Source organism: Conger conger, chromosome 3, assembly GCF_963514075.1.
Source record: "Conger conger chromosome 3, fConCon1.1, whole genome shotgun sequence".
Taxonomy (NCBI): domain Eukaryota; kingdom Metazoa; phylum Chordata; class Actinopteri; order Anguilliformes; family Congridae; genus Conger; species Conger conger.
Genome location: NC_083762.1, coordinates 57,785,422 through 57,797,754, shown reverse-complemented (window position 1 = coordinate 57,797,754; position 12,333 = coordinate 57,785,422). Strand labels below are relative to the sequence as shown.

General features: G+C 40.0%; 1 protein-coding gene across 1 annotated transcript in view; it reads right to left on the bottom strand.

Moving 5' to 3' along the window:
• Positions 1-12,333, bottom strand: part of LOC133123306 (ephrin type-A receptor 6-like) — a 210,192-nt gene that overhangs the window by 185,730 nt on the left and 12,129 nt on the right. The window contains exon 2 of the mRNA XM_061233659.1: positions 5,823-5,887. Within this exon, the coding sequence (XP_061089643.1) occupies positions 5,823-5,887 (65 nt within the window). The remainder of the gene's footprint in view (positions 1-5,822; positions 5,888-12,333) is intronic.

Genomic DNA, 12,333 nt, shown 5'->3' with positions numbered 1-12,333 from the left:
ATTACAGTAGGTCCAGTGGTCTTACCCTAATCGTGAGCTATCCCAAGCTAACTACATTGCATTTGGGCAGGATTACCTCCCCAAAATCCACCTCCTCTCTCTGCCCCTCTTCACCTTTTTACATTAAATATTCATGGACAATCTGGTTTCCTGGGCAGGCAAGGAGACAACTTGACAGCTTAATCACGGAGTCAGAGCAGCAGCCAGCCCTTTCCTCTCTGGCTGCTGTCAGACTGACCTACATGATGTAATAGCCTCTCTTTTGACACTGGGAGAAATCTGCTGGAGGAGTACAGCACAAAACAGCCTACTCCAGTTTTTAAGATATGAAGAAAATTAAAGGATAGGACAGGCTACTGGGTAAAGATTACATTCCGGCAGCATAATTTTCTTTATGTAAACATTCATTGAAAGAAAGACTGATATATTATTTTAAGCTACATTGATGTTTGTTTGAGTCTGACATGAGGAAAAATAACAGGTCAGAAATTTCCGGAAGGCATGTTACCCAGCCAGCCCACTAGGGGGTCCTTACTCGGGTTCTGAGGAATAAGAGACAGCTTGGCAGTCAGGGGCATTTTGTGGGAAAGCAGAATTATTGTAATTCCATCACATCTGAATCTCTATACTATCTCAGGCTGACAATGATGTGCCAGAATAACCATTGATGGTTTCAGTGTCTAGACTATAAACACTGACATTGTTTCTATTGTCTTTAAAGATAACTTTGAATAAGGATTTGAACATGATTAATCGATAGAAATCTGCAATGTCCAAAAAACATCACAAAATTTTTTTCTGAACTATGAATATTTTTTCTTCCTTCAAAAAAAATTGTTTGGTGAGCTATTTTTGGTGATCACTGAAATAGCTGAGTTGTGAACTCTAAAAAAAAATGAACACTTGTATTAACTTGTGGAAAATTTAAATGGCATTTAAATTCCTAAATAATGTAAATCGCTTTGGATAACAGCATCAGCTGAATAACAAAAACATTTTTCTGAATGTTAGAGTTGCTGTAAAGGTAAATCCGTGAATGGATTCAGACAACATTGTATGGGGGCATTATGGTATGTATTAAGCATCAGAAGAATTAGATAAAGCAAATGCTTTGCAATATCGACTTATATCAGTCTAAATGTTCTATTGCTATATGTGGGGATTTGGTCAGGTTGGTCAGGGTCATTGATGACATCAAAAATTCCCTGAACGAATGGCCAAAAAATGTTTCAGTCTCATTGCATATCTACTACATGAGATTTGCATACAGATTTTTTTATGGAGAGATTTGAGGCACAAGCTATGTGGTGGCATGGTGGTGCGGTAGATAACACTGCCATAACAACGACGTCCTGGTCCCAACTAAGTGCTGTCATTTTTACATGGTTATATCAAAATATATACACTCATTGAGCACGTTATTGGGTATTTATAAGACTTATTGTATCAGTACTATTATTGACAGTCTGCCCCTACTCCTCTGATCTTTCTCTTTAACAAGCCGTTTTTGCCCGCAGAACTTCTGCCCACTGGATGTTTTTAGTTTTTCACACCATTCTATACAAATTCTAGAGACTGTTGTGAATGAATATCCCAGGAGATCAGCGGTTTCTGAGATACTCAAACCACCCTGTCTGGCACCAACAATCATTGTCAAAATCACTTAGACATTTGGTCTGAAAAACAGCTGAACTTCTTGCATTATTAGTTTTACTGCCACATGATTGGCTGATTAAATAGTTGCTGGTGTACAGGTCTACATAATAAAGTGGTCACTGAGTGTATAAAATTCCTTTAATATGAGCTGAGCACTTTATGGAACTTAAAATAAAATGTGCACTTTACCCACTTCTGAATTGTTTGATTACAAATCTGAAATTGTGGAGTATAGAGGCAAATTAAAAAATGTATGTGTCCTAAGACTTATGGAGTGCACTGTATATAAGGTAAATTGTGAATTCATGTATGTGTAGAAGAGTTTCTGGTCTCTTGTTGCGCCTTGCAGAAACTGCTACAGGCCTAACTGTGTTAATGTGGTGCAATGGCTCAGATAATGTCGATCTTTTGAGTATAATTACTTTACATAAAACATCAGTATAAAGCAGGGGCAACTGACATTGGCCCTGGGGAAACATGGGATCTCCTGGTTTTTGTTTCACCATAAAAAATAAGCAACCAATTTAGACTCAAGAAACAAGGCTGAAGTGAGTTAACTGTGCAATTAAAGGCTTTAATTGATCAATTAAGTGCTGGGAAACAACAAAAGCAGCTGACCCTGCGGCTCTTTGGCCAGCCATTTATATAAAATAAAATCTCCCTTTTGATATATTAGAACAGCTCAGTCATTTTGCTCATATGTAAAGAAAAAATGTAATACAGAGATTTAATTTAATACAGAGGGCCAACCATTAATTCAAACTATATTTTTAATATCCCTGAAATATCAACAAAAGGTCCAAGAGGTTAAGTACAGTAGGTACATTTACATTTTTTTACATTTACATTTTAGTCATTTGGCAGATGCTTTTAATCCAAAGCGACTTACAAGTGCATAGGTTCTACCATAAGTCAGAGCATCACATCCAGAAACTAGCAAAATACACAGGAAATGCTGTTCTAAACATAGTTGTCATCAGAAGTGCATTATTATTAATTTTTTTTTTTTTTGGGGGGGGGGGGTTAGACAAGGATAGGGATATCAGAAAGGAGGGGCAGGGGAAATCAGGAGGGAGGACTAAGGTAGAGTTTGAAAAGGTGGGTTTTGAGTCTGCGTCGAAATAGGGGGAGGGATTCTGCTGTCCTGACAGTGGTAGGCAAGTCATTCCACCACTGAGGAACCAGAACGGAAAACAGGCGTGAACGTGCAGCTCGACCGCCAGGTGCACATAGAGAGGGAACCGTAAGGTGCTGGCAGACCGGAGTGGTCTAGCTGGGGAGTAGGGCCTTGAAACGGATGCGTGCGGCAATAGGAAGCCAATGGAGGCCAATGAGAAGCGGGGTGACATGAGCCGACCTGGGCTGACTGGTGATCAGGCGGGCTGCAGCATTCTGGACCAGCTGGAGGGGCTTGATGGCACATGCTGGGAGACCGGCTAGGAGGGAGTTGCAGTAATCCAGGCGGGAAATGACGAGCGCCTGGACTAGGAGCTGGGTGGCTTTCTCAGTCAGGAGATGACGGATACGGCGTATATTATACAGAAAGAACCTGCAGGTTCTGCAGGTTCTGGCAGTGGAGGATACTTGTGGAGCCAGGGTGAGGCAGTTATCAAGAGTCACCCCAAGATTCTTTGCCGTACGGGAGGAGGAAACTACAAAGTCCTCAACAGTCAATGAGAGGTCGATTGACGGAGAGGACTTAGCAGGGATGTAGAGAAGCTCAGTTTTGGCAAGGTTGAGCTTCAGGTGATGGGAAGTCATCCACGCAGAGATATCAGCCAAGCAGGCAGAGATCCGTGTGGTGATTTGGGTGTCGGGGGGGAAGGAAATGAAGAGTTGGGTGTCATCAGCATAGGAATGATAAGAAAAGCCGTGGGAAGAGATAACAGAACCAAGAGACATGGTGTATAGCAAGAAGAGGAGAGGCCCAAGAACCGAGCCCTGCGGGACTCCAGTTCGTAGGGGGTGAGGGTCGGAGACTGCGCCCCTCCAAGTCACCTGGTAGGAGCGACCAGAGAGGTAGGAGGAAAACCAAGCGAGTGCAGAACCTGGGACACCCATCCCAGACAGCGATGAGAGCAGAATCTCATGGTTGACTGTATCGAAGGCGGCTGACAGGTCAAGGAAGATGAGGACAGAGGAGAGGGATTTTGCTTTAGCAGAGTGGAGTGCCTCAGTGACCGCGAGCAGGGCGGTTTCAGTGGAGTGGCCACTCTTGAAGCCAGACTGGTTGGGGTCATGGAGATTGTTCTGGAGAAGATAAGTGGACAGTTGGGAGCAGACCGCCCGTGATATCTCTTGTCCTTTTTAGAGTGAATTTTTCAAAGTGCTGATTCTGTTAGCTTACTTAGCTACAAAATAACAATTTAATTACTTTTTAATCTATTAAAAATAGATAGATTAAAAATAGCGAACCAGCTGGGAAGAGATGTAAATAAGTAAATAAATAAGTAAATAAATAAGTAAATAAATAAATAAATAAATAAATAAATAAATAAATAAATAAATAAATAAATTCCATTGTTCCATTGTAAATTCCAACACTGAACTACAAAAAAAGCCATCACTTGCACCCAGAGGACACCTTCTGCAAAGCATGCTTAAGTCTTTTCTTCCTAATGCTATCCACATTATATTCATGCACGTATGTAACGCTGCATTCAGAAAATGTATCAGGGTGCTATTTTTGATCTTATTGCTTTATCTTCTAGTCAGTCGTTTCATTGCACTTACCTTCACATGATTTGTAGGAGCATAACACCAAGAGAATTTGCATGAAATCTTTTCCCACTCATAACTGATTAATAAATCTAAATCTAAGCGAATCAATTCTACTCTAAATCTTCACATTATATTTAGAAATATGCATCCAGAGAGACTTACATAAGTGCATACATAAATCTTAATCATCATGGAGATGTTGAGGGGAATAAGTCTGATCAGCATACCACTTGAGTAGCATTGACATACCGTAAATCCTCAAATTGTGTCCGGGGTCTTTTATTTACTTAGGCTGCACAAAGCACAGGCCTTTTTTTGGGGCAGGCTTGTATTCGAGGCAGGCCTTTATTTATTATTAGGCTTCTGTTGTAGAATTTTATTCTTAGAAATAAAGTAAAAGGCTACACTTAAAGTGGGCCAACACTGTTCAACACTTCCTGTAACCGTTCAGAAATCAATTAGTGTAGGCTAATCAGGAAACACCGTTTGGTAAGTCATAGTGTCAGTCTTAACAGACTTAGTTTATTGCAAATATTCTCAAACACAATAAATCACATACAAGTCCAGAAGGCCAGACACGCCTTCATGAACAATAACAAATTAGCATAGATAACAGCAAGTTAAGGATCTTTTTTTCCTAAAGTGCGTTTTATTGTGAGACATGCGTTTCGTTTGGAGCAGCATACCGGTAGGCTATCAAAAGATTTTCGCTTTGGTTTGGGATTTAATTTACTTTTGGACTGTTTGATTCTATTGCTAAATGTTGGGACTGATGGGCACTGAAATCTGGGGGGTATTTGATGGTTCACTGTTAAGTTTTATGTAGTTGAAAGAGTGTCGGGATTTCCACCCGTCTGTTTATTGCGAACCAAGGAAGCCGCTTTCATTCATTCATTGAACGTGCGCTGTGCTGTAAATACATGGAAACCTTATTGCGTAGCCAAGTAGTCTAAATTGACTTAATTTTTTATTTTGCCTGATTTACTTTTTATTAAATTCGTAGGCTGGAATGCCTTGCGGCAACAATTATGTTTAAATGTATACTGCTTCAGCCTTTGGCAAGCTACTTAGAAGCGGGCGGCAAGCAACTGGTAGCTTGAGAGCAACGTGTTGGAGACCCATGGTTTAGGACAACGACTTTTCATTGGCAACAGTATTAAAACAAACAACAATATAAAATATTAAGAAGAGCTCTTTTATTTCATTGAGTTAAATCGAAACAATGTCTTCTAGTGCTCATGGACTGATAGCCCTACTTGTAGGCAATAGTACCCCGGCTTGTATTTGGGGGCCGGCCTTTATTTGTCCGAATCGGCCACGCCCCCGGCTATTATCCGAGGCCCGGCTTCAAATAGAATCCCGGACACAATTTGAGGATTTACTGTACAACAGTAACAATCCTGATTCTTTTGACCAGCCCGCTTATCCAGGCTGCATGGACTCACCCCATTCATGGGATACGTTTTCCAGCCCAGCTCTCCAAGCACTGAAGTGGTATCCAACAGAACAACTGAAAAGAGAGAAAATATGAATCCATTAGAAGACATCGATATTCAAAATAAGTTTATCCAGAGTACAAATAGCATGAATCATTTCAGTCAGGTCAAGGCAAAAGATGCCAATAAAGACCTAGAACTCTCCCTGCAATCAGGTTTGGTGGATAACTGCAAATTATTTTGAACACAGATGGCAGTGTGAGCGACAAACATTACACTGTGTTAGTTAATCTACATTAAACTGTGATAGTTAATCGATGAACAAAGGCCTTTTCAAACAGAAAAGTCAAACTCACATACTGGAGGGCCACAGCCTCTGTATGTTTATGTGGTTTCCTTTCAATTAGCAGACAATTGAGGCCTCAGGAAGGAGGTGTGTGTGAAATCAATTACTTAAATTAAGCACTTTAAGTACTGAAGCAAGCCAAAACCAGAAGTTAGTTAGAGAACAGACAATATCATCAATATAAATTGTAAGCAATACAGGGCCCAGAACTGATCCTTGTGGAACACCTGTTGTTACTGGTAAAAAATGGATATTCCTAGTTCACACACTAAAGACTTTCAGATAGGTAATTCATCCATCTGCAAGCAGCTGAATCAAACCCAATACTATATAATCTTTGAATAAGCAGTGGATGATCAACACAATCAAATTATTTTGACAAGTCAATGAAAAGAGCACCACAATGTTTCATTTTGTCCACAGCAGAAACAATATTGTTTACAACTCATGTAACAGCAGTAATGTTTAGATCTGAAACCAGACTGGCGAGGGCTAAAAACAGAATACTTTAAGATAAATAATTTGAGTTGGTTATTCACCAGTGATAGTATTTTTGCCAGGCAGGGAAGTTTGGATATAGGTCGATAATTATTGACATCACTTTTGTCTCCTCCCTTGTACAAAGGAATCACATAAGCACACTTCCAGATACTAGGAATTATACCAGTTGAAATGGAAAGATTACATCTGTGCATTATTTGCTCAGTGATAAATGGAGCGGAGATCTAATTTATCTGCTCCAGTTGATTTCCTGGGATCAATGGTTTGTAGTGCATTGGCTACATCACTAGGAGAGATAGACTGTGAAGTAAACTAAGAAGGGTGGTTTACAGGGTACATACAAGCACTATTTATAGGTGTGGATCCTGTAAACACACCCTTAAATAAATGACCAGCAGCAGCAAAATGCTTATTAAATGCAAGGCAAATATCTTTCTGGCTGGATAATACACTGTAATTACATTGTATTGACATGTGCAGGTAAAGAGTTTGTGGCTTTATTTTTCAATAGAATTTACTACCTTCCAGAATTTTTCAGGATTTGAATATTTGCGGGACACCTTAATAATTCATTGATTTGGCTTCCCTTACAAAGGCTGTGCTTTTATTTCTCAGTTTCCTAAAAGCAAGAGCAAAAGACAGAGTTTGATAGGACAAAAGATAGGACAAAGATCTTTATTCTGATGATATATATATATTGTCAATGATTGAAAGAAAGCTCTTTGTAAAATAGTCTATGCCATTTCAAGATCTTGGATTGCAGAGGTACAGCGAACACTGTGAGAGGTTCACTAAAGATTCATAGATTTCTTTTGACAATAATCCTAGATTGTGTTCTCTTCAAATCCCAAACACATTGGGCAGTGATCACTTATTCCATGGTCAAAAACACCAGTGACAATAATGTTAGTACTTCTATTGGATAAAATTAGATCTATTAATGTGGATCTGATTTTTAGTATTGGACCTGGTAGGGTCCGTCATCAACTGTGTGAAGTTCAAATGGCTGCACAATTATTTCAGGTGTTCAGAAGCGTTAGATAACCAGTCAAGGTTAAAGTCACCCAGGATTATAATTTCTGAGTTAACGTCCTCCTCCAGTTTAGCTATGGAGCAAGACTCGGCAGAAGGAGGCCTATGAATCCCGGCCACCACAATAAAATTGCTAGACCCAATTTCTATTATTGTGGCAATACTTTAAAAGCATTTGGGTATAGTAATAGCATAGAGGATACATACATAAAAAATGATCTTGATGAAAACACCCCCACCTTGACCAATCCTGTCTCTTCCATATTATATATAGTAAACATTGACACATCAGAATTATTAATGGTTTTTCTCAGCCAGTTTTCTGTGACAGAAAATATCATGTATGCCCAAATTAAAATAAATGCCAATGCATTTGCAGACGATAGCCTTACGATTTAACTTCAAAATCTCTATCACAATTTATCGCAGTTGCTAGACAGTGAAAATACTTATTGGTTAAAACATCTAACATAGTTTTCATATAATACTCAGTGTTGTCTCATGCACTTTCATTGAGGTTCACATTTATTCATCTGCCCTGTACATGGCAACAGAACTCTGAGATCTAATCAATTTCTGGAGTGGTTACCACAAAGTGGTTTGTCAGAGGGTCAATAGCAGTGGAACTTAATTCCAAATTTGAGAATGCCTTTGATAGATAGCAATTTGAGCAGAGTTCCTAGCAGAGAAGAAAGAAAAAAAAAGCTCAATTCCTCAATCCCCAGCTTAATTATTGTTGTACTGTGCACAGTCTCAGCTTTGTGTGTACATTAGAGTGTTTGCGTGTATGTGCGTGTATCCATGTGCATGTGTGTGATATCTGTGTGGTGTGTATGTGTGTAAGTTTGTGGTGTGTGCTCGTGTGCGTGTCTACTCAGTGTAATTTTCCCACTTTTTCAGTTCAAGAATTCCTCAGTGAAGGAAAACGAAGACAGGAGACAACGCAGAGAGAAATTTCAGGGCTGTCTGACATCTTCCAGCCAGATACAGAGTTTTAACATAGGATACAAGCAACATCTGTGGCTGCAGAAATAGACATTGATGAATACATGCTGTAACACACTTCTAAAACAGAAAAATTATCGCACTGGCTTGAAGATATAAATCGCCTCTCAACCCGTGTTTTAAATCTCAATCACCATTTAATAAAAGAGAACCATAAGGTTGCTTATGGAAGTGGGCAAACTGATGTGAGCTGAAAACAGGCCTATTTATTTACAAATATATTTGCTTCCTCTATCTAATGGATTCCAGTAATACATATCATCTATTTATTTAAAACAAATAATATATACTCAGTGAGCACTTTATTTCGTATTTATTAGAGTTATTGGTCTTCTGCTGCTGTAACTTATCCACCTAGAGGTTTGACGTTTTGTGTGTGAAAATCCCAGTATTTCAAAACCTTAATTGGATAGGATTTCAGGAATCGGATAAAATTAAATCTTAAAATTGGGTATTTGGCCCTTCTGTCTGTTGCCCTTCTCCTCTGATCTCTCTCATTAACAATTTGTTTTAGATTTTGCTCACAGAACTGCTGCTCACTGGATTATTTTTATTTTTTTCCCACACCATTTTCTGCAAACTCTGAGATCATCAGTTTTTAAGGTACTCAAACCACACTGGCACCAATAATCATTCCACAGTCAAAGTCAGTTAAATCATGTTTATTCCCAATTGTGATATTTGGTCTTAAAATCAGCTGAATGTCTGCATGCGGAATGTCTGCATGCTTTTACACATTTAGTTGCTGCCACGTGATTGGTTGATTAAATATTTTCATAATGGTACAAGTCTACCCAATAAATGAGTGTGTCACATGTCACTCATCCCGTACATATTTTCTCATCAACATCTAAATTGACTTTGTCAGCAGAAATTAGAATATGAATTACACTTGTACAGCTGTCCAAAACAATCTTGGGCAATACCTGAAATACAAACAATGATTTCAAAACACCAAGGAGCAACCATCTGGAGAAGTTATATAAAAAAGATTCTATAAAGAATTGCTTATGAAGTGCCTAAAAGAAACAATCACAGAAAACACTGACTTGACTTATATCTGCACTGTAGATGTGTACTGTAGACTTCCTGTGCTGCCAAACTCAGTAAATAAGTGGAGCTTAAAACAAGAACAATATATTTGTTTCCATTCCTTCCATTTTTTCTACAGAATGTTCTGCAATGAGCAGTCTCCTTGTCAATCAAATTAACAATTTGTTCTGTACAGTAACTAAAGATGCTATCCACGACTGTAATGTAAACATTAATTTCCATTAGGGACACTGAGATGATATCAGAAGATCAAGAGAATTGGTGAAAATAAGGACACTCAAATATAAAATAAAAATAAAAAATAACGAATGACCTGCCTAATATTGTGTAGGTCTCTATTGTGCTGCCAAAACAGCTCTGATCTGTATCGCCATGTGTCCTGCTCTTCTGTCCTCCCACCCAGGGGTGTGTGACAGCATGTTACATTTTGGTGCCAAAACCGGGGACAGAAGAGTTTTATGATAGAGGCTTATCGGAAGTGACTACTCTTGTCTGAAGTCCTTCGCATAGGCTGAGCAGCTCCTCGACTCGACTCCCACCCATTCCCCATCCCCCATCCCCCTCCCCTTCCCTTTTTCCTCAAACCAGCATTTACTACTGTCAAACCAACAGTCTGGTGGAGCGGTTCAATAAGACACTGAAGACAATTATTAAGTTCATATCCACCGATATACGTAATTGGGTTTTTCACAGTGTCCCCTTTTGTACAGGTGAAGACCCTGTGGAAAGTTGGACCTGTTAAAAGAAACTTGGGAAGAGGGTCTGTGAGCAAAGCTGCACTCACTAGGTCAAATTGCATGTGAATATTTGCTCCAGGTTCAAGAACCTCAGCGTCAGCAATACAACGGGGAGCTGCACGTGAGAGCTACCATCTCAATTTACTAAGAGTGTGAAGAGAGGCAGACCCTTCCGTGCTAGCCACACCGGAGGCCCTGTCATATGACCAAAAATTCCCAATCTGAACAAAACGTATCCAGGCCATCTGACTCCGGAACAGCAGGCAGAGGTAACTCAGAGGTACCAAAACTTTGATGATGTTTGCTCACCCCTACCAGGAAGAACAAACCTTCTAGAACACCACATACATACCCCTGGGTACTGTAGTTAGAAGTTGCCTATATCGATTACCTTAACACCAGACAATATTGGTAGGAAGAATTGAGCAAGATGTTGGGCATGGGTGTAATTGTGGAATTGCACAGTGATTGGTGCAACCCCATCATGCTTGTTCCCAAGCCCAATGGGTCTGTTTGATTCTGCATGGATTAGCGAAAGGTAATCTCAAAATTTGATGCCTATCCTACGCCTCAGGTGGATAAATTGCTGGATTGGTTAGGCACTGCTAGTTTTTTTAGACACTAGATTTAACTAAAGGCTACTAGCAAAACTAGGAAAATTGGCTTTCTCCACTCCTTTCGGTTTACACCAATATGTCACTCCACCATTCAGGTTGCATGGAACTCCAGCTACCTTCCAGTGTCTGATGGACAGGCTGTTAAGACCTCATGTTGCATATGCTGCTGTCTGTCTACAGACAGTCATTATCATCCACAGTAATGACTGGCAGAGGTGTATGCAGCATCTGCAAGCCGTCCTGAAAACTCTGCTAAGGGTGGGAGTCACAACAAATTCTATCCCCCAGCAAAACCTATCCCCACCAGGGTCACGCTATAGTTTAAGATAGCGATAGAGATAGCTAGCTAGTGCTCATCTCTCGGTGGACTAATATCATTAGCGCTAGCTAGTTAGGGAAATGGATAGCAAACCATTCAGCAATAAATATATGTAGAGAAGCAGATAAGCAAGACATCTAACGTTAGGTACATAGCTTGCTAGCTAGGGAACTAACTTACGTCTAATAAATAGCTAGCTTGTGAGACATCCAGACAGATAGATTGCTCTCTAATTAGGAAGATAAGCCATAGCTGTTTTTTCATTCCTAGCCAGCTCGGGATCTTTCTATCTAGCTAGCTAGATGTAGCCTATATTGTGGTTCAATGCATATGTATATATAAATATAATCATGATATTACATATGAAGCATTACATATTCACAAAAGCATCGCTAGCTAGCGGATGCAGAACCTACATGCACAACAGTAAACAAATGTGATTGACATCATTGCCGAGAGACGGAACTGTAAATGTGACCCCGGAGGAGATCGTTTTTGCAGGGGGGATATCATTTGTTGTGACATGGGGCTCACTGCAATCCCAGGGAAGTGTGAAATTGGACGGAGGGAGTTACAGTATCTGAGGTTCTACTTGGGAGGGGGGGCGTGCAAGTCCTTTGGTAGATAAAACAGCGGCCATTTTGACATGTCCCCATGCCAAGTCCAAAAAGCAAGTGAGGTCATTCCTGGTGCTATCCAGTTTATCCTAGATTTTTCTAGTCGTGCTAGTCCCTTGATTGACCTCACTAAAAAGGGAGACTCCGATCCGGTTCCAGGTGTCGTTTCTGATAATAAAAGCATGCTTGTGTGGCAGTCCTCTTTTGATTATCCCTGACTTGACCGATGCCTCGGATAGAGGATTGGGGAAGTGCTGTCCCAGGAGGTTGATGGGGAGGAGCTGCAAGCGGAG